The 22,249-nt window shown below is 51.1% G+C and overlaps 2 protein-coding genes across 9 annotated transcripts in view; one reads left to right on the top strand and one right to left on the bottom strand.

Moving 5' to 3' along the window:
* The window catches only part of CEPT1 (choline/ethanolamine phosphotransferase 1), a 33,779-nt gene extending 32,238 nt beyond the window's left edge, over window positions 1-1,541 (top strand). For all 6 annotated transcript variants that reach the window (XM_019730444.3, XM_019730445.3, XM_019730448.3 and 3 more), the window contains 2 exons: window positions 31-156; window positions 772-1,541. In XM_019730444.3, the coding sequence (XP_019586003.3) occupies window positions 31-156; window positions 772-891 (246 nt within the window). In that variant the 3' untranslated portion in view covers window positions 892-1,541. The remainder of the gene's footprint in view (window positions 1-30; window positions 157-771) is intronic.
* A 2,350-nt stretch (window positions 1,542-3,891) lies between these two features.
* On the bottom strand, window positions 3,892-21,739 carry DENND2D (DENN domain containing 2D). Of its 3 annotated transcripts, none has more exons than XM_019730442.3 (12): window positions 21,592-21,739; window positions 16,578-16,753; window positions 15,653-15,765; window positions 14,877-14,946; window positions 14,097-14,174; window positions 12,877-13,017; window positions 11,541-11,689; window positions 9,019-9,196; window positions 5,899-5,940; window positions 5,403-5,487; window positions 4,821-5,060; window positions 3,892-4,405 (listed from the first exon to the last, which is right to left on the bottom strand). In XM_019730442.3, the coding sequence occupies exons 1-12, from the start codon at window positions 21,707-21,709 to the stop codon at window positions 4,329-4,331; spliced, it is 1,467 nt and encodes a 488-aa protein (XP_019586001.3). In that variant the 5' UTR covers window positions 21,710-21,739; the 3' UTR covers window positions 3,892-4,328. The 3 variants fall into 3 exon arrangements, with proteins under 3 accessions (XP_019586001.3, XP_019586002.1, XP_019586000.2); XM_019730443.3 differs by lacking the exon at window positions 21,592-21,739 and adding an exon at window positions 21,186-21,420; XM_019730441.3 differs by lacking the exon at window positions 21,592-21,739 and adding an exon at window positions 17,352-17,645.
* Between the last annotated feature and the right edge of the window lie 510 nt (window positions 21,740-22,249).

Genomic DNA, 22,249 nt, shown 5'->3' on the forward strand with positions numbered 1-22,249 from the left:
CGTACATCATTGATTCTCTTTTATTCATAGGTGGCACACATGACTAAAAGTGAAATGCATTTGCATGACACAGCATTCATAGGCCCAGCACTTTTGTTTCTGGACCAATATTTTAACAGCTTTGTTGATGAGTATATTGTACTTTGGATTGCGCTGGTAAGTATTGTACTGCGTCCTATTTTATGATGTGGAGGCTGCTTATTTTGTTGTTTCAGTGGGTCAGTCCTGAGAGATAGATCATATAATGGTAATAATTTGGAACGTCAGAACCACATTTATGGGACTTTGTGACAGTTCCATGTGGCTTTGTCTTTGAGACTGTGTGTGTGTGTGCGTGAATGTGATTATTATTAGTTCTGCCTGCATCAGGGCTTATATTTTCCATATTTCTGACTGTAAAGTAAAGTAGGAGTTCGTGAACTGCACTCTGATCCAGTGGCCTGTTTTTGTAAATAAAGTTTTATTGGGAGGTAGCCATGGCCATTCATTTATGTTTGGCTGTGGCTGCTTTCATGCTACACTGGCAGAGTCAAGCAGTTGTGACAAAGATAGTGTGTTCCACAAAGCCTAAAATATTTACTGTGTCTCTAAGAAAGACTTTGTTGATCCTTGATATAAAAGAAAACTTAATGAGAATATTGAGTTATTAAACTATGGGTTTGGGGGTGAATCTGAAGAGGAGAAAGTCAGAAGTGACTCCCCCTCACTTGCAGGAAGCTTTGAGGTGACCTTAGCAGGTCCTGAGAATCTAATGGTCTCTTTCCTTTCCAGGTCTTCTCTTTGTTTGACTTGATTCGCTACTGTGTTAGTGTCTGCAATCAGATTGCGTCTCACCTGCACATACACGTCTTCAGAATCAAAGTCTCTACAGCGCATTCTAATCATCATTAATGACATAATTGCTGTTATGGAGGAAACTCGTGTTTTCTGCAGAAAAGAATCGGAACATATTAAGGAGAATGGGGCGGACAAGAACAAATATAATTTATCATAATCAATGTTGTATAACTTTTATTCTTCGTTGTTGGTAACACTGTCCTCTGTGAGAATGGGAATTTCCTATCAATTGTACATGTTGTCATGCAGGGTTTGGCCCAAGGAAGCATGCAGAGACAAAAAGGCCGTGTGTTTGTAATTATCCTGGATTCATCCAGAACAAAATTGTCATGGGGAGCAGATCCCCAGTGGTGGAGATTTCTAATGTCGAATATTTACAGGCCAAAAGATGGTTGCTTTATAATTTTAACAACTCATCATCTTTTAGTGACATCCTTGTTTAGTGTCTTCTCAAGCTTTCTTTACTAAGGAGCTCAGCTTGTGGCACAGATACATCCCACTAGCTTATGAGGTGGAATTAGTGATAAACACCTTGAATTTGAATAGAAAGGCTTCCTATCTTTACATTGTTGAGGAAGTCATTTTTTTTATTGCTCAAGAAATGGTATCTCACGGGCTGGGGAAATCCTGTTAGCATGCAGAATAATGTGGTAATTTTGTCGATTCATTTTATTTTTTTAAATAAATATATGATCCGAAAGCCAGCCTTTTTCTCAGTTTTATTCAGTGGAACGATAAACGAAGTTTTAATGTCATTTTTAAAACTTTAGGCAATATTTATTTGTTCTTTAATAAATAAGAAACTTCGGTCAGCTGTTATGTGTCCTTCGACCTTCCCATTTTATATCAACTGTTTAACTTAAAACACAGGAAAGCAACGTTCATTTTACCTCTTGATTACTTTTTTTGTTGTGGTTGTCACCCTTGAGATGAGTCTTTTAGGAATCTCCAACCCTCCCCCCAGTTTTCGGTAAGAGAAGCCTGGGCCTCTCTGGGCAATTATTGAAAGTCTGTGCTCTCCTTTTCTGGCTACTCAGTGTCTATACAGCAGGTCCTTGGATACTGTTTCATTCAAGTTATTTCATTATAACGTTGACAAGACGCCGTAGGCACTTAACTCTTGTTTATATGGATTGGCCTGGGTAAAATTGGTTTCCTTCTACATCGTGTCGCTTCAAGCTGCAGAACCTATTGATGATGCTCAGAGAAGACTTACTGTGCTAGTTTGAACTGAGAACCAAGTGTCCTCAGTAACTATAAACCAGATCTGTTTTCATTGTGTATCGATAGTTCAGTTGCTCTCCAGAAGAGGGAGACGGCAGAAAATGCTTGAACTGTTGGCTAAAATGAGGTATCTTGTTACTAGTTTTTATTTACGCCCTGTTTCCAGAATCATGGATAGACAGTAGCTGTATTGCCTTGCTTGGCAGCCAGAACTCTTCCTTGCACTTGGGGTTCCATCAGTGCCATGTACTCTGGTTTAGCATTGACCGTGAAACCTTTCATTCTTTACTAGACTATAGCAGGAGGGGAATCTCTCATTACCTTTGCTTGCGAGCAGCTTCTCCAGGATCTGGGGTAGGTGGAGATGTGTACAGGAAAATGCTAGGGCAGATCGAGTTTGAAAGACAGGACAAAGTAGGACAAAGAATGAAGGAGAAGGCTATTTATTTGACACAGTTACATGTACTGTTTTATGTGATTATCACAATAGACACAGCAGATGGTTACTACTTACAGTGGCAAGTGAGGTCTAGAGAGGCTGGGTGGCATATAATGTCACACCGTTGCTACTTTTCTGAATGGGGACTAGAATCCAGATCTTTTGAGTCCTGGTCCAGTGTTCTCTCCTACCCCACACTAGGTGTTAGTGGGCAAAAGCTATAAACCAAGATGCTAGAATCTTTTTCAGCACAAATGGAATCTGGAAAACGCTCAGCTATTTGGTGTGTCCATCCTTTGCTCTAGATACCATCAGCACCACGTTAAAGGTATATTTACAGTCAATCCCAGCTAGCCGTGATTCTTCTTCTGATCATATACCTGGTTAGGTATCAAAATCACCTTAAGAAGCTTTGAAAATACAGGTTCCCAGGCTCTATCTCTAGATATGATGTGGTAGGTTTGGGATGGGGCCTCAAACTATTCTCATAAGTTTCTCAGGATTCCGGTCCTCTTTCTAAAACCTTTTGAGGTACAACTAGCTTTAGGAAACACTGCTATGAACTATGTAGAAAGATGCAGTGACTCTTAGAAGCTGTGAAGAGTTGCAGTGTAATTATGGGAAGCGTGTCAGCAGTGGAACATCTGCAAAATCAAATCTCATTGGCTTTAATTCAGTTGAGTAACCTTGACCCCTAGCTCCCCCTCCTAAAACGTGTTCTTTGTATAGAATTCAGGGGCTTCTGAGGGCCACACTGACACGTTAAAAAGATGGAATTTTTGAAAGACAAGATATTCCTCCAAGTTTCCCGTCCCTTACAATGTGTAAACAGAAGCTCTCTGTAGAGGGAAGTGGGATTCGGTGACCACTAAGCAAATTCCTTTCGACTCGTAAGATGATGATTCTCTTTCCTCAAAGGGAAAAATGTCAATGCAGGGATCGCTCCACCTTGACCTAAAGACTTGGACTGGACTTCCCAAAATAACAGTGGGAAGTAGGATGCCTAAAACCGAAGGTTCCAAACTGGAAGTGACAGGTAGACCGACCTATTTACGGAAGCAAGGTAGTGTTCTTCCCTGGCTTCCGTTCACTGAAATTCCTACCCTCCAGTTACCCTAGACTGCAAATGTTTCCTTCTGGCTAGCAGTCTTTCCTCCGAGGAGTCTGGAAAGCACACCTGGCTAGAGCCAGCAAGCACTGCCCTGTCCCCAGTGTGGCTGCTTGTACAGTATCCTTTATCCTTCCTGTTAGAAGTGGCGTGCTGACCCCTAGAGTGCTGCCACTCCACACAGCCCGAGTTCTGGGCCACTGGGACCGGGCCCTTTATTCCAGTTTATTCTCCCACCCATTGCCTTGTTCTCTGCCCATAGTGGAAGCCAAAGACACACATAAACAAGAAGAGTTTCATTTTTATTCTTATCCTCACATGTCCACAGACCCGTGTTATGTGGAGAGCCTGCGCCTTTGGGCCACACCTGCTCTCTCTGTGGAGGACTTTACATAATCATGGTTCCCGGGACAGGGCAGGTACAGCAACTTGTAAGTCTCTACAACGCCTGTGCTACTATTCCCTGCTCTGTGTCACCTCTGCAGGAAATGCAGCTTTGAGCCCAGCTCTGAGCACAGAGGACGGAGCCTTCTAAAGTCTCGGGAAAGCTGATTCCAGGGACCCCAAACTCAAGACACCTGCTTGAAGCAAGACCTGGTTACCAAGTCTTGAAGGGCAGCTGTGGGTTCCGGGGGCTGAGAGCTTCGCTGATCCTACCGTGCTGGCAGGGGACAAAGTCCAAAACTGGCCCGTAGGTCTAGTCACTCCATTCACCTCAGCTTATTTCACAGTCTTTTCCCTTGATTTCTTCTGTTTCTTCTGTTCCTCATATTCAAGTATTTTCCGTTGGAAATAGCCTGTGCGTTCAGATACAGGTGTTAGAGGCACCTCATTTGGCCAGGCCACTGTGATGGACTCGGGGAAGGATCAGAAATATCCTCTGCTCCCCATGCTCCCCTGCGACACCCCCCACATTCCTTCCCCGGGGATTCCCTGGCCCTCACAGACCCCTGGAGATCCAAGTCTTCAGTTTGGTCCTGAAGGAGGCCTGCTGGCTCATAAATAGAGCAACTTCTATAAAGCCCAGGGGGCATTTTCTTAGGCTTCAGGTTATTTCTTTCCAACTCCCTGATTCAATCACAGCTATTGTGTGGGCCTCTGCAGGGAAATGCTCTTTCCTTCCCTCCTCATCTGAGGGGTGAGGGCTGGCCACACCTGACTTGGGGGCAGTAGCCCTCCCTGGGCTTGATGGTAGGGGTGGCGACTGCTTACCTGCAGGAGGGTTCTTGCTCTTCTCGGCTTCCTGGATGAAAAGGGAGAAGAGCTGTGTCTTCACAAACTTCTTCACAAACCTGCGGTTGGTCTTGGAGGTCAGAGCCTTACAGAAGGCCCGCTCTTGGAAGCGGCCTTGCCCACTGGCTTCCCGCTTGATATAGGAAGCATAGTGACCCACAGTCTTGACAAAGAACTGCACGAAAGGGCCTGAAACATGCTCGTTGATTTGTTCGGAAGCTGCAGGGGACATATAGAGGTCATGTCAGAGGGTAGCAGAAGATGAAACTACCCAATCTCACCTCCTAGTGGCTGCCACTGGAGACTGAAAGCTCCAGGAAAGGGGGTGGGGTAGGGTTCAAAATTACTGATTGACTCATTAAAATGGGAGACTGGCTGTGGGTTCTCCACCACTGCTTAGGAAGAATCAAATCTCACTCTCAGACTTGCCCTAGAATCTAGGCTTCTGGGACTGGCCCAGGACTGCTCAGTCGGGTTCATTTCAGTTCCGGAAGGGAATGGTTGCGAATGATGCCCTCAAGTTCTTTGGAGAACCCCAAATCAGAGTGACCTAGGACTTACTCGGTAACTCATTGATCCCCTGACCAAGAGAGCCTAAGATGTCATCCTGAAGCTTGGGTGGTAGGATGTCTTTTTCGTCGCCAACCTAGGAGAGGACAGTCAGCTCAGAGGTCAAGGAGTCAGGGCGGAGGTGTGAAGGGCAGTGTTAGCAGGGAGGAGGAGGACATACATTCTGCACCCCCACGTCACCCCCAAATTAATAGGAGAGGAACAGGAGCGGTTTCTTGGTCTTCAGTTTGACTCTTAAGCATTAGCAAGTCTCTCTACCCCTGCGGTGCCTGGTTTATACCCCTGCTCGAAAGACACCAACACTGATTGTCTTGTGAGGTCATCTGTGTCTTGGTCTTTAGTGGCTCCTTGAGAGAGGGGAGGTCTTATTAGCATGGGCTCTCACTCAACAAAAGCACTTAAGTTTGTTGAAATAAGTGGAAAATGGATGAAACTAGAGTGATTGAGTTGGTGGTGGCCTGCAGGGGATCTGAACCCAGATACTCACTGACATTAAGAAGGTCCCTTCACAAAGATTCACCAACAGGACCTGAAATAAACACACAGAATGGCTTTGTCTCAGGAGGGTTGACCATCTCCATTTATGCCGGTGGCTATACCTTTCAGCCCAAGTAGCAACACAATCAGCATCTTTAATTCTCATTTCCTATCTGACACCCCTTTCTCACCATTCCGCTCTTTGGAAATCTCAGTTCTCTTTCTGGGGAAAGGATCTGAGGGTGTAGGAAGGAGGTTAACAGACAGACAGAGAGAGAGAGAGAGAGAATACGTATGGGGAAATCATAGCTGGTCACTCCCTTAATTCAACATTGAGTATAGTAATTGCTTCTATATAGGGAACTAGTACATGGCACACACGATGTGTCTTTTGTACACTTATTTAATCCTCCCAACAGTCCCATAGAGGTGGGTATTATCCCTATTTTGCAGGTGAGGAAACAGGTGTAAAGAAGTTGCTTGAGGTCATACTGCTAACAAACAGTGGAGCCAGCTCCCAAGCCTAGTGGGTGCCAGGCCTCAGAATTGTATCCCTCTGCTTGTACTCACCTCTAACTCCCTCCCTCTCTGGCCAACTTTAGGACAGGGATGGACACCTTTTCATGCTTGCGACAGCTTTATATGCAACTGCCTGGAAGTCTGTTCTAAAAACTCCCTCAGAGCTTTGGGCCTTCCCGCCGGAAACAGAGAGGGAAGGAAATGAGCCCAGGGTCAACAGGAAGAGGGAAGGAAAGACGGTGAGGAGACCCTGTGTCTACAGGCTGCAGGGGAGACAAGCCAGCACAGGGCTGGACTTTGGGGGCCCTGAGTTCTAGTACCAGCTCCCTCCCTGGCTGGGGGGCCTTCAGTCTCGACCGAAGGTTACAAATAGGCAATCCTGCTGGTTGGACTCCAACCTGCAGCTGTTTCTTTGATCCTCAGAGCATTTTTCAATAATTGAATTAGTTTCTGGTATTTAAATTCAAAAATTTCACATAAAATTTGCATTTGTGGCTTCTCCTGAAAACTCGGGGACTCTTAATGCTGGTCCTCATTTTCAAGGACAACACTCAAGAGGAAACAGCGCAGCTGCCCCGTTGGGGCGGGGGATGGGGCATGTGCTCCACAGTTTGCCATAATCCCCCCAAAACCTGTGTTGGTCACTGAAATGCCTACTGGGCTCCTCCTTTCAGTTTGGGCCCTTGGTCTTGACAATAGCGCGAATGATCCCTCCATTCTCCGTTCTTCCAAATAAAAGGAAAGAGAGGGACTGGAAAGTGTGCCAAAAGCAGGCACTGTAATTATCCATCATCAGGGGAGAAAAGCTGAACTAGTCCAGGCCTGAAACCACTTGTGTACATCGGCTCAGACGCCTTCATTCAGGGAAGGCTGTTTGTTCGGGGGGGTTGGGAGGTAAGTGCGTGTGAAGAATTTTTTTGCGAAGTCATTCCCCAAAATCTTTTCTAGTATTTGGATATATTACTGTTTGTCTAGTAATCACTCCCAGAGAGCTTATGTGGGGAGTCAGGGAGCACCCCCGACTACCACCCTGGCCCTCCCCATACCATTTCTACAGAGCAGCTGCTGAGGAAGTAAGCAGGCCAAGCTTCTTGGATGGCAGGAGCTGCAGTATTGCTGGCCTTGGGGTGTCTTCCCGCCTGGCCATCAGAGGGAGGAGTTGGAGCTGCAGTGTCAGGAAGTTTCATAACTTCTGGGGTTGGGACATTTCAAGTCTTATTGCTAAACACGGGGCTGATACTCTGTCCCAGTTAGTCACAAGGCGAAGGCTCGTTCAAAGGGCATGTGTACTCAGCAGTTCTGAGGGCTGGGAAGGCCAGGACGCACGGACGGGAAACACTTCTTTCCTTCCCAGCAACACTGTGTAAGAAGGGCTTTAGTTCTCCCTGTGTGCTGGGTTCCATCATGGCCTGTGTGGCCTTGGAAATGTCAATTGAGGTCTCTGGACCTCAGGTATTTCTTATGTAAATGGAGGAAATCCTGCCACTAGGGCTGGTTCTATGCCTCTTTAGTAGTTTTCTTCTAGCCTCTCCCCTTGTTTGGCCCTTTGTCTGCACAGAAGGAGTCAATGGTTAATCAGGGCAGACATACATACCTAACTACTGTGTTTCCCCGAAAACAAGACCTAACTGGACAATCAGCTCTAATGCGTCTTTTGGAGCAAAAATTAATGTTAAGACCCAGTCTTATTTTACTATAAGACCAGACATAATATAATATAATATAGTATAATATAATATAATATAATATAATATAATATAATATATATAAATAATTAATATAATTGATATAATTGATATAATTAATATAATATAATACCTGGTCTTATATTAATTTTTGCTCCAAAAGATGCATTAGAGCTGATTGTACTGGTAGGTCTTATTTTTGGGGAAACAGGGTAGCTCTTCTCGTTTGAGATTCCAGTAACATGCTATCTCTTGAAAGTTCCTACTAAAGCTCTAAGCAGAGCACATGTTCTGAGCTGTTATTCCAAGACTGAAGATAGATTTATGCTATGAATGCCCATTTTCACCACTGAGCCCTTTGGTGTGTCTGGGGCACTGCCAAGAAATAGGAAGCTGACAAAATCAAAGGGCTATATCCCCAACAGCCAACTGAGCTCTGAGCTAATCAGAAAGATGACTTTTACTACAAAAATCTGTACTTTCAAGACTCATCGTTTTTGGGAGGGCTACATTAGTTAGCTCACATCCAAGGAATGTGAATGAATTCCAACAGGGTGTGTGTTGTATAGACCAGTTGTGCTTATCCATCCAGATGAAAGACGGGACACCCCAAAGCCTACTCATTGGGACCAACAGGACTTGCACAGCAGATGACCCCTAAATAAGCAATGTGCTGCCCCTGAAGCCCAGAGGGAAATCCTTCAGGAGTAGGGAGCTGTGTCAGGCACCAGGGAGGGTGCTTTCGGCAGGTGACTTCCCCTCGAGTCCCTAGGAACTGGACACTGTCATCCCATCTTACAGACGAAGCAGCTCAGGCCTAAAGCAGTGAAAGCCCCAAATCATACAGCTGTTGTTAGTAGCAGAGCTGGGCTCCCAATCCAGGTCTGTCTGGCTCCAAATTCTGCCCCCTAGCTGCTGCACCGTACCTCTTCCATGGGGCTGTCCATAACTTCCTGCCGAAAACGCATTTGTACTCCAACCATGAAGGGAGTGGGGCAGCAGACAGTGGCCAGCAGGCTCTCGGGGACAACGGGGATGTAGGTGTGTGCCCAGCTGAAGGGGTAGAGCAGCGCGGCAGCAGCATGGATGCACTGAGACAGGGTGCTGGGGACAGGGCACAGAGAACGAGAGTCAGCGAGGCCTCCCCGTGCCTGCACCCCTGGCACCCACAGCAGCTGCTGCTACGACTGCTGCCTGTGCAGCCACACACACACACACACACACACACACACACACACGCACGCCAAGTCCGGGGGCCACGCTGCTCACAGAGCTGTCTCCTCCTCACAGCTGGGAGGGGTGGGGCAGAAACCAGAAGAGGCTGAATCTCCTCCTCTCATCCAGGATGGGGCCTCTCTTTGATCCTCCTGACCCAGTTAGTCTTCTCAACTCACTACTGGCTAAAAATAAAAGTGGCTCTACGGAGAGGAGGGAAGAAAAAATGCCTTCACTCAAACACATCACTGACTGTGCTCCTCTGGGCTAAGGCTACCAGGAAGTGTGAGACACTGACCCTGCGTTTACAGAACTCACAGCGTAGCCAGGGAGACAAACACATAAACATTGGGGTGCAGCAGAGAGGGGGAGCCTTTTTTTTCATCTTATGTCTATCCACACTCCAGCCCAGTCTTTACCGCTCATGGCTCCTTCTGGCCATGAAAGGTTATTGAAAGTTACCAGGTTGGTGCCTGAGTTAGCTGGGGAAATTCCTACATTCCAGGAACTTCTGCCCAGCAATTCCTACCCGGAAAGTCCCACAGAGGTGGCCCGGCTACCCTTTCCAGTGAAGCACCCCTGTGTAATTATTGCCTAAGTCACAATTCAGGCCCCCCTCCTCACCCATCCCTCCACATACACACAACCCCGCCTTCCGTCTTCTCTATTCTCTACTTGATTTCATGGCTCTTCATGTCTCCATGTTGCCCCAAAACCACGGCCAATAAAAACACAGATGTGGAAATCTTGTTCCAATTCTTGGTATCAAGCTATCACTTCCTGAGAAAGATTGAGAGTCTAGCCAAGGCTGACTGGAAGTCCCCTCCTTGCCGGTGCTTCAGGGACCTGATAAACTTGGGGTGGGAAGGAAGTGGGGAGTGGTGGGATCTCCCTGGAGAACTTGAATGCCTGGGAAGTAAGTCCTGCCAGCCTTTGCCCGTGTCCAGACCATCTGACTCCTGGAATCACCTTCACTTTCTAAGCTCTGCTCTTTGGGGGAAAGGCCAGAATCCCAGCTCCAACTACCCGGAAACTTCTCATTTCCCTACAGGGCTGAGAGTGGAAGAGCTATTTCCACAGCCAAAGATTACACCACTTCCCTCAAGGGTTATCCCACAACGAGTGCCGTTTTGTTGTCACTGGTTTTTATAAGACTTTCAGTGCACAGACCCCACTCCCTACCCAAGCTTCCTCTCCTCTGAAACCCATGACATTCAACTGACCTTCTGGCCTAACATTTGGATCCCTAGGCTTTTATTCTTCTTCTACTTCCCTAAAATGTAGAACCAGGGTTGTCAGCCCAATATCATCAGCTTCCTCCCGCCCCACACATGAATAGAAGGCCAACCTCCCACTGTTTTACAATATTTTTTTCCTTCTCCATTCTGTTGCATGTTTCCCCATGTCTTTCTCAGACTCAACGCCCCCAAGAGGTAGAGCCCAAGACATGACAGCACCCTGCTCTACTCCACTGTGAACTTATTATAAAGAAGAACATCCAGCATTTACCAATATGTGCTTGGCAGGGTGCTAAGGGCCTAACGTGAACTATTTCACTGACTCCTCCCCACGGCCTTATGAGGTACGTACAATCATTTTCTTCATTTTACAGACGAGGAGATCTTCACTTCGAGAAGTTAAGAAACTAACCGAAGGGGAACCACAGAGCTAGAGATGGAAGCACAGGGCTTGAAGCTCATTCTGCCGATTTCAACACCCCTGCTTTCGACCAGTACAGAGTTCTGCATCTCCTCAGGTCAAAGACCATGTCTTGTTTGTGCCTTCCTGATGCTTGCCATCTGGCAAACAGGTGACACACCATAAATGTTTGTTGAATGAGTGAATAAATGGATAGATGAGATGTGTTTGCCACTGAGGATCATGGGCCTGACCTCCATACCACTGTAGACCTTCCTGCCCTGTTCTCGCCCTCCCCCCCTCCCTCAGCCTTTCAAGAGCAGAATCATAGCTGCATCTACCCTAACTGGTCTGTCCCAGGGACACGTCATGCCCTTCTTCGAGCTGAATCAGAAACCTTCTTCAGGCTTAGAGAGAAATCCAGTTTGGAGGCAGAAGCAGGGGAATTCTGAGGTTTAGTGCAGATCAAGACCTGGAGGCAGAAGGGTGAGCGCACGGGTCCCACAGCCTGATTTCCGGGGAGGACCCACCGGCTGTTCCCTTGAACCCAGAGATGCCAGTTGGGTCAGGTAAGCTGCTCAGTGGCTGGACCCACCTGAGACCTTCTGCCAGGAAGATGATTCTTCTCTCCAGCACTGCAGAGGCAAAGATCTGCAGAATCTGTTCGAAACTGAGACAGTGCAACAGAGAACTAAAATCCACGTGTTCTAGGTGGGAGTCCAGGGGCCGCGTCAGTGAGATGAACTGTGGGGAAAGCAGAGGGGGAGGGTGTTGCCACACGGAAACGTCATGCAGACCCCAGAATGCCCAGCATCTGCCAGCATCCACTCCCTTCTTCCCCGAGGAGTGAATCTGATCCTGTGTCTCCCCCTCCATGGTTTCCCTCTGCTTGGGGATAACACTGGTGTTGTCATCCCCAGCAAGGTGCTGTCTCCCTCGCTGCCCTCACTGAGCACACCCGCCTCCCACGCCACCCTTCACCACACCACCTCCTTCCTGTTCCCTGAGTATGTCACGCTCCTTCCTGCCTGAGGTCCTTCACAGGTTAGCCCCTCCCCCCCCAATGCTCAGCTCCCTTCGTTCTCATCCTCCTTCCAGCCTCAGAAGCCTTCCTTGGCCACCTAATACGATATGTGTTCTGTCATTTCTCAGGCCACATCCTGGTTTTTTTCCCTTTCATCACAACCATACGATTTTTAATTATATATTTATTTGTCTGTCTCCTTATTGAACAGCTGTCTCCCCCACTAGGCTTTTAGCTCCATGAGGTCAGGGGCCCCGTGCATTTTATGTGCCACTTTATAGCCAGACAACAGTAAAACTTGGTGCCTAGCAAGCATTCCATGCTTATTTTTTGAGTAAGTGAAAAAGCCTAGCCCCTCCCCTTGTTTTTACATGGGAAAGCCAAGGTTCAAAGGGACACACAGATTGCCCAGAGAACCAGGGGTCAGAATGGAACTCTTAAAACAATGTACTATTTGCTACTTGGCTTAAAACAACGCATCTCCGTGGGGCATGGGAGGGGACTTAGGGGTGGGTTTGGGTGATAAGAAATAGACAGATGGAGGCCATAGGTACAGATACGGACAGACACAGGAGGATGAGGGTGGGGTGTGGGGGTAAGTGGCAGTTTGGGGGCTGGGGGTTAAGTCCAGTCTAGCACCAGGAACCTCAGCGTATGTGGTTTATTTGTGACAAATAAAAGTCTTGGTGGCTTGCACAGTGCCTAGGTCCTTGTAAGTATCAGGTTGGGAGGATCAGAAAATTTGGGTTTGATTTTCAACTCAGTCACTAATTCAAGCCAAGACCCAGTCTGTGCCTGGCTCAGTTTCTGGGTATGTTAACCCAGTGAATAGAAGGGCCGTGAGGAGGGTACCACAGGGGCCTGCCCCCTCCGGCCAGGGAGGCTCTTCCCCATCTTGCTAACCCACCTCAGTGCCCGAGTCGGGGATAAAGCTCTTGAGGGTGACGGTCTTCCCAGGAGCAGGGAAGGCCGCCTCTCGGAGGCCCTGCATGAACGGGTAAATGACCGCCATGGAGATCTGATGCCTCTTCTCCACTTCATCCAGGATCTGCATGGAAAGGGACCACGGGGGCATGCTTAAAGGGAGGGTGGCAGGGACCCCTGTGTGAGGCTCCCACACTGGTCCAGCCAACCTCATGGTATCTTCCAGGCCCCTCCACCAGCTGGTTCTCTCTCCTCCCGAGCAGACCAGTCTGCTGCTTATCTCTGGCTTTCTCCTAGCCTTCTTTAAATCTTCTCTCTACCCATCCGTATTCCTCCCTTCCCCTAACACCAACATAAACTAAATACCTTCCCCAGGAAGTCATCCCAGAGTGCACCCCTCATCCATGACGGTCCATGTTCACTAGTGCTGGTTGGAATGGGAGCCTAGAAGCCTGGGCCGCTTGGGTGCCCCTCTGCCTTCCAACTTCCACTGGTGACTCCCCAGGACCAGAGCCTGCCTCCGACCCTCAGAACCCTGCCCAGATAACTCATCACCCAAGCAAAGGCTGATGGAGTTGCCTGACTTCGCCCTCCAAGGGGCCTGCTGGGGGCAGAGCACACTGAAGCCCTTTCATGGCCATCGGTTCTTAGGGACTCCTCTCTGATCCCAACCCAGATGCACTGGCTCTCAGGTGAGCCCCAGCACAAGTCCTAGAGGCCTGAGCATCCCTTCCACCCTGGAAGGAGTCGGAGGGAGTCCGACATTGTATAACAATTGTCTGTTTCTTCACTGTTCTGTCTTTCTCCCAGATCCCCTCACTTGAGCCTCACACCAACCTGTGAGACAGGAAGGTGCAGGATCATTATATACATTTGACAGACGGGGAACCAGAACCGTGTGATGCCTAACCTGGGGCCCCTCCGACTGTCCTGTTCCAGCTGCTTCCTCACCTGACTGGAGGGGGAGCAGTGGACTCTCAGCAGAGGAGACGGTCCCCTAGGTTCAGTTCCCATTTTTCTCTAAAACCATGTCAAGCTCAAGCCCTGTCTGCCTCAGTGCTCCCACATGTACCTGTGCTGACCCCGGCAGTGAGGGAAGAGCTCCACCAAGGGCGCAGGGAACACAGGCAGGGCAGGCAGCCAGGCAAACCTGGGAGCCAAACAGGCCTGACAGGCCGCTGCGGAATCCGGTCGCCGCCCTACCTTGGAGAACAAGCCGAAGCAGCCGATGCAGCTAATGATGCAGTACACCTTGGGGAGGCGAGGGCCAGGGCCGGCGGGCTGCGGGACAGAGGGTGTCCTTCAGTGCTGCAGCCTCCCCACAGCCTTTACCCAGCTGGGGCTCATGGGGACCGAGGCTGGTGTCTGGGGCTGGGGACTCTTGGTGAAAGGTGGGCTGGACGGAGAAAGGCCTGCTGCTCAGAGGACAAGCAGCAGGGAGGACAGAGTGGCCACCGCTGTGAAAAGAAGATGGCCTTGAGGGAGCCGGTGGGCTCACTGGCAGCACCAATACCATCTGCGGTCAGCAAAGGGAGGGGAGGGGCAAGTATATCACAGCGGTGAGGAAATGGCTCTGGAACAGAGCACTGTGAAAGTGACTCGGACGGTGCCGAGAGCTAAGAACAGTTGTTCACATCTCGGTCCGTGCTCAGGGAGGCTGCCGGTACCATGGCACCGAGGCCTGGAGAGAGAAGGTGGAGAGGATCAGGGTACAGCCTCCCACAGAGCGGAGCTGTTGAAAGCTGGGGTGAGCAAAGGCCAGAGCGTGGCCAGCAGAGGTCCCCTGGATGGGTGAGGAGAGGCGTGTGCCCCGTTCCTGTGGGGTTGCACAGGGCACTAACATGGCTGCTGCTGCTGGGCTGTGCTCTCTCTACAACCACCCCTGCCAGGGAGCCTGGACTTTTGCAGCTGAGGCTTGAGCAAGCCCAGCTGTGGAGCTGATCGGGCTGCAGAGAGGAGGGGGCAGTTCTGAGCGGCACAGACCAAGAGACGCCTGCAGTATCCAATCTTCCTGCTCCCATCCACATTGGTCAGGACGAAGGAGAAGGTCTCCCTGAGGAAGAGCAGACGTGATTTGCATTTGCTCACTAGACTCTAAACCAGGAAGGTGGTCAGCATCAGGGGTGTGCTGAGGGGGGTGAGGGGGACAAAGGGAGCTGCTGATCAGTCAGTCATGAGAGTAATAACATCAGCCGTTTACTGAGTGCACATTGGTGTCAAGCCCCACATGCATCATCTCACTTAATTCTCAAAACAACCCTTTGAAGTAGGTGCCAGTATCATCCCTACTTCAAAGAGGAAAGAACTGAGGCTGAGAGCATGTGTGTCTCTCTCTCTATCCAAGGTCATTCAACTCCTAAGTAGTAAAGCCAAAATTCAAACTCAGGCAGTCAAACTCCAGGGCTCATGCTGTAAGAGACTTCGCCATGTCACCTTCTTAGAGGCCAAGGGCCATCTTCTAAGGCCAGCTTCTGCCAGGGGCAGAGTCAAAACACAGGAACGGTCACTTCTAGCATGGGGGAGAGAGTCTCGCCCTTCTCTGCGCAGAGACAACTGGTCAACTCAGTTAGCTAAGCTCCGTGGCCTTGAGGGCCCCCAGGCAACATGTTTATAAGAAATCCACTGCATCCCTCCCCATCAGGAGGAAAGCTGGCGAGAAATCAGCACGCACACCAAGTGAGGGGTGCACGGGAACCCCACGGCTCCCACGGTCCCTTCTCCCCCAGTCCCAGACTCCCATCCCAGGGCCCAGAGGTTACCTGGGATACTCAGTGAGTGGTGCCCACTCATTCCCATCTGGGAAGCAAAACAAGGGGATGGCATTGAGCAGCCGCTCCTCCTCCTCCTGTTGGCCCCGAAGCAGGTTCTCCCGCTATAAGAAACAGGAAAAGAGGCGAGTGGATGGTGCAGGTAAGGGCCGGAGGGCTGGCACACTTCCACTGAGGCCCCAAAACCGTCTGAGAATCAGCTTTTCCACTGGCCTGGGCTCAAAGCTGCCTCTGCCTGTCACTCTGCACACGGACTGCACCCTGGGTCTGGCGGGAACAACCGCCCAAGGCTGAAAGAGTCCCTCCTGGGCCAAGCTTGAGTGTCCTGAGGATCTACATAGTCAGGAAGGGGGCCAGGGCCCCACTGAATACAGAAAGAACCAGAGACGGCCCGGCTGCCAGCGAGGACCACGTGAGACAGATACCACATCAGAGAAGTGGCAGCTCAGCTGCTGCACCTTCAGGGCTAACGAGAAGGATGTCCTATCTCCACCCTGTCACCCAGCACAGGAGCAGACCAGGAGCCTGACGCATGGTGTGGCCACAGTCTGAGCCTGGCCACCAGCTGTGTGCCTGCCCCACCCTCTCCTTCCCACCTGTCCCTGAGATGGGGTTCCGGAAAGGTAAGCTTTCTACAGAGAAGGGTGACTGGCAGTGGAATCTGGAAGAACGAGGAGGTGACTAAAGGGGCAGCAGAAGTAGCCTCGTTTCCCAGCTAGGAAGCCTAGGTCAGCTCCTTACAAAGAAGCCAGACCTAGATTCTGGGGGTGATAACAGAACCCAGGGCTGGGCCTGCAGGGAACAGGAGCGGTGAGCTCCGGGCAGCTCCAGACTCAAGCCCTGGCAAGGTGGGGAGCGGGAGAGGGCACCCCGCCCGCCTCTCAAACATCCTCCTGCCTCCTCCTTCAGTCCTTACCTTGGGAAACTGGTAGGTGATCGTGGGTTCATAATCCTCCCCAGACCGCTTTTTCTTTAAGGAAACCACGAGGAGGTATTCAAAGAAATGCTGTCCTCCAGCAAAGTTGGAGAGGCAGTGCTCCCGGGCCCTTTCTGGTTCCTTTACAGCTTCCCCTGGACTGTCCTGGGCAGATCCTGAAACCACGACACAGGGCCCACTCAGTATCCCTTTGATCTGTGCCCTGAGTGGACTCTGCGAGGCTCCGGGCAACTTCCACACCTCAAGGCCATGCTGCCAACGTGGAGGTCCCTGGAGCCAGCCCAGCATCTCAGGTCCTGGAACGGGACTAGAGCCAACTGGGCAGTTTCCATGCCTGCCCTGGGGAACGTGAAACCATGGGGAGCCAAGAGGACAAAAGAAACCACTTATCTGGAAGCCAAGGAAATGTACTGGAGAGGCCACATGGGAGGTCACGCGGCCGGGGGTACCGCAAGGACTCTGCCTACCCACAGGGTGCCCAGGGCAGTACCTGAAACAGTATGCCCTGGCGAGACCTGTACTCACTAAATCAGAATAGGCGCCAGGGCCATGTGGCTGTGACCACACCAACCTCCACAAAGGGCATGATGGGATCTAAGAACCAGCAGGGGAAACCTCCCAGGCCTGTCACATGGGGGACGAAGTGGTGGTCAAGATATAAAAGGAAAAAGAGAAAGAAGCATTTCAAAGAAGAAACATCCGCATCGGAGAGAGTCACCCTGGAAAAAAGCAAATGGGTAATCCAGTGCAGACCTGCTCGGAGCCAAGGCAGCCGTTTCCGGAACAATCTGCGCATCCCGCCTACCACTTGTCCTTCCATCTTTTGGGGCCTGCGGGGCATGGAGCACTGTCCTTTCCTCCAACACAGACTGGCTACAGAAAGCCTGAGAAAGGGGCTGCTGCTTCCGTGTCCGACCACAACTCTGTGAAGCCAAGCCCGACGCTGTCTTCCAAGTAGGGGAGAGCAGTTTCCATCGTGTGTACCCAATGGTTGAGCAAGAAGGATGTGACAGGACCCAGGAAGGTGGCAGAATGCCCGCAGAGGCAGCATCCTGGCACTGCAGCTCAGACCTCAGCTCCTCCCAAGAGCCCCAGGGCGTGGTGAGACAAAAGGTCGTGAACAAACACCTTCAAGGCCCGGCTGCTTCTGGGCTAAGGGCTTGAATTCTGAGCTGCAGAGCATACAACGAACAGCCGATAGCATCAAACCGTGGGTACCGGTACCTCCCTGGTCCCAAGACAGGAATCTTATATCCCCATAACTTTGATTCTCGACCTTTCATTTCTCAACCCGGTCAACAGCAGCAAAATCCCCCTGCACGGCCCCTTGCCACACAATGGAACTTACACAGGACCAGCACGCCCCACAGCCAGGATGCCTCTGCCTTCCCGGATTAAGATCAATAGACTTGGCCCATTCACGATCAAAAAGGAGAAATTATTCTAGCAAGAGGAAATCTTGGAAATCAAGACAAACCTAAAAGCCTCCTGGCCCGCTGGTGAAATAGTGAGCACAGTTTGTCTCTGAGCTGGAGAGGTCCTGATAGTTCAGCAGAAATACAAGGGTGTATCTCTCACCCCTGCGATATGTCCTAAGACGGACTTCTCTCACTGGGACCTGGTCCAGGGCTCCAGCGAAGAATCCCTTTTGCAAATAGGAAGCACTGACTCAAGACATTCTCTTCTCCTGGCCTGCAGTAAGGGACGGGTTGCAGCAGCGTGAGAGTCACTCGATGGCAGCGGAAAGCATCTGGGTGATCTCCACCCCACCCCCACTCCTGCGAGTCTTTTTTGCCTGTTCAGCCACATCAGCAGATCTGCCCAAGCTAAAAGCAGAGCAGCTGGCCCCTGGGGCTCTAGTGGTGTCTAGAGCCTGTTTCTGGAGGCTGGGGAAGAGAGAAAGAATAGCAATAAATTAACTAGATAGGATTCTCACTTGAGTGAATAAATGCACAGGGTAAGAGAGAAGGCTATGAAGCTGTGCCTGAGGAGCCAGGAGGCAAAAGAGTTTGGTGCCAGCATTTGCACTCCTGCAAAGAATTAGTAGCCCTCTGGAAGAAAGAAAGAGGGATGCTGGAGTAGAGGAGGTGGCTGCCTTGCTCTTAAGAACTTCAGATTCTGCTTTCGTGAGACTAGTAAAAGCCAGCACTCAGTGGCCCAGACACAACTCCTGGGGAGAACCCCCATCACGGTAACTAAGGATGGTACGAATACTGTAATGATGAGAACACTAGGAGCTGTCACCACGCTCATTTGCAACCTGCAGAGGCTTGCTGCACAATCCTCACCACCTGTCTGAGGAACAAGCATCTTCCTAATACAGATGGGGAAACTGAGGCACCGAGTAATTCAGGGTTAGTAACAGAATCTGTTGAGGGTGGGAATTACGCGATTTCTCTGCCATGCTCCTGCCTTCTGGTTGCAGTACACACCAAACAACCCACAAATGTGGGAAGTCGCCTGTGTGCAAAGGGCTTTGAGAACCAAAATCCTTTCACTGGCCATTCCAGAACCTCAGGAAATTATTCCTTTCCCCCAAATCCTTTGAGTTGCGATTTACAGCCCATTTCCTCCTGCTTTTGAATCAGAAGAGCCAAGAGAACAGCAAAACGCACAAACTCAAAACAAAATTAAGTTACTAGACATTTGAGCTGAGGCCCAAGAAATCCAGAAAAAGATTGCTTTCTCCTGCCTTTCAAAGGGGATTACCAGCAGAAGAGAAAACAGCCATCACACACACGTATTTCATATAGGTCACCTCATTTAATCCCCAGTGCCCTAGAAAGGAGTTATTACCCTGAGTGTTTAGTTGAGGAGGGAGCCACCCTTTCTAAGGAAGCCAGCAGTCTGGTTACACTTGTTCCTCCACCAGGAAGCGCCTCCCACAGCCACCTGAGGAAAGTCCCAGACGGGGCTAGAATACAGGTGAGGGGAGTTTCTGGAACCTGGATGGCAAGCTGGCCCTTCCTCTCCTAGCTCACCTGCTGTCAACCTGGGACCACCACCACTGCCACGCCTCCCCACGAGGATGATTTACACGTGTGTGTGTACACACACCCCTCCTACCCCACATTTGCCCTATGGCCAAAAGGACAAAAGGAGTAGGAATGCTCCAGGAAGGTGGAGGACAGATGGAAGGTATGGAATATGAGGAGGGCACACTCTCCTGACCTGACAGGTGCCAGACCTCAGGTCAGGTAGTACTAGCTGCTCATCTTCCAGTTCCTCAGTGACCAGGAAGCTCCTCCAGGCTCAGTTATCAGCCTGGTTTGGGGCCAGGGTGGGTGGGAACAACTGCAATGTCCCCTCCGAGTTGCAGGAACAAACCCCTGCCATTCACAAGGACTTCTCAGGGTTGGGGGAGACCAGGAAAGCCCAGGTCAGTGCTGTCCAGAGAAGAGAGGACACCAGCTCCACCCTGCACTCTGCTCCAGCCACTGCACAGGCCCAGGCCTCTGAACCCACCAGAGGTCTCTGACCTCTTTGCCTTGGTGGGATGGAATGACCAAATACTGGAACCCCATGTTTAGGGAGAACAGCAACGGCTGGGGGTGGAGGGCAGGGGTGATGGCAGAAGAAGCACTGATCTCACCCTCAGGTCTCCCCGACTCTGGGGCCAGTAGTGGGGGGGTGGGGGGGTCTCACTCAATCTTTTAACTTGCCAGTGTTAGAAGGGGTGGGCTGTCTGTGAATGACCCCTGCTTACTTTTGCAATTGGCTCCTTTCTCATCAGAAGGTGGGACCAATGAGCAAAGTAACTGAGGGTTATGCTCAGAGGCCACAGGACTGGCTAGTGATAAGTAGCAATAAATGTTTGTTGAGTGAATTAAAAAACGAACGAATTCCTAATTGTCTTCCTTCCAAAGTCCTGCGCCCCTACTAAGAGAGGAAACAAATATTAACTTCTAATGTAATCCCCATAACCCTGGACTGGGAGAAATAAGAATCCTCACTTCACTGATGGGGGCGTTAAGAGAGGCGTGACTTGGGTGGTTCACACACTATGGAAGCAGCTGACCAGGAGCCACCCCAGCTCTCCTGGTGGCCACACTCTCCAGGGCCACTTGATGTCCTTGGGTGGGGGTGGTAAGTCGTCCGGAAGATCAGCTTTTCTGGCCTGTGGCTAGTTGCACCACAGGGTCGAGTGCTGGGGGGGGGGGGGGGGCTGATCCCCGCGGGGTGGGGCGGAGTAGGGCGGGGCGACGGGCACCCCCGGGCCGAGGCAGGGTCTCCCGGGAGGACGCTCCAGGCACACTGCGGTTGCACCACAAGCTTCCTGGCTGGAAGTACACGTGGCCCCGGGGCCCCACAAAAGTTTCCTTTGCCCGGCTGCCTCACCCCCACCCTCGCTGACCTGGCCACTCATCTGACCTTGGACACCGTCCCCGCCTCGTCCTGTCCACCCCTACCTGCGCCTCTCTCCCCTCACCTGAGTCCTGCCCTGCCCCCCCAATGCCCCGCAGACTTCTCGGGATCCCGACCCTCCGCGCCGCCCTCCCCGGCCCCCGCGGCGGTCAGCCTCAAGTCCTGGCCCCGGTCCCCGCGCTGTGTCCGCACTCTTGCCCCACGCCCGGGCCCGACACTAACCCCCACGGCCACGCTTCAGTCTCAGGCTGGCTCGGAGGCGGCGGCCGAGTCCATCCATGGCCCCTCCAGAACCCGGCGCCGGCTCCCACGTCCGTGCCGGCCCCGCCCCCCGGTGCCCGACCTCCGCGGGCCCGACACTTTCACTTTCACGCGGGGGGTGGCAGAGGGAACCCGCCCGGGGCGGGGCGGCGCACCTTCCGGACTCGGCCCAACCCCCGGCGCACCTGGGCGGGCCCGCTCTTTGCTCAGCCCCGGCGGGCGCCTTGAGGTGGCAGAGGGCGCTCAAGGCGCGTCCGGGAGGGGCGGTGCCACTCGCCCCCACCCTCCGGGAGGCGCCCCAGGAAGCTTGCCTTTCCAAACCCCTCGGTCTCCAAACGCGCGGGATCCTCTCGAAGTCACCCCCTACCTCCGTGGCACTGGCTGGGAGTGCCCTGTGGGTCCCGGCGCACCTTCCAGGTGGCTGCGGACTTAGCCCAGAAGGGGACAGAGTGCTCAGAGTGGTCACATCTTTCCAACCCTTCCATCTCTGCCCCCGCAACGGCTTTAGCTTCTGACCATTTACAGATCATTTGCCAAGTGTCCTTCCGCCCGCGGGGCACGTGTGCCTGCCTTACTCTATTCCCTGTTCCACTTCCTCCAGCGAACCAAGGGGAACTGGGCCCCATGGGTTCCTGAGCAGGGACTGGAGATAGGGCCTAGGGTCCTGACCCTGCGTTCAGTCCAGCGTGTTGTTTTTCTTTTTAATTTATTGGGTACTATTGGTTAATGACATGAATTTCAGGTGTACAACTTTGTAAGTCTACATCTGTATGTACTCTATAGTGCGCTCACCGCTGGAAGAGGTCTAGTCTCTTTCCTTCACCATGGATTGGACCCCTTTACCCTCTTTGTCCTCCCCCACACCCCTTTTCCCTCTGATAACCACCCTTCTGGTGTCTGCATCTATGAATTTGGTGTTTTTGTTTGTTTTATCCTTCAACGGATGGTTGGATAAAGATGTGGCACATGTATACAATAGAATACTGCTCAGCCATGATAAAGATGAAATCATGCCATTTAGGACA

The sequence above is a fragment of the Rhinolophus sinicus genome, chromosome 7 (assembly GCF_057876585.1).
Source record: "Rhinolophus sinicus isolate RSI-liver-muscle chromosome 7, RSI-T2T, whole genome shotgun sequence".
Classification (NCBI taxonomy): domain Eukaryota; kingdom Metazoa; phylum Chordata; class Mammalia; order Chiroptera; family Rhinolophidae; genus Rhinolophus; species Rhinolophus sinicus.

Coding starts and splice junctions, on each gene's coding strand:
- DENND2D (XM_019730442.3), bottom strand. CDS start 21,709: ATGGAAGGGTTGGAAAGATGTGACCACTCTGAGCACTCTGTCCCCTTC. Junction 16,754..21,591: donor TCCCAGCCAGTGCCACGGAG/GTAGGGGGTGAC, acceptor TCGTGGTTTCAG/GATCTGCCCAGGACAGTCCA. Junction 11,690..12,876: donor TCCCCGACTCGGGCACTGAG/GTGGGTTAGCAA, acceptor CTTTCCCCACAG/TTCATCTCACTGACGCGGCC.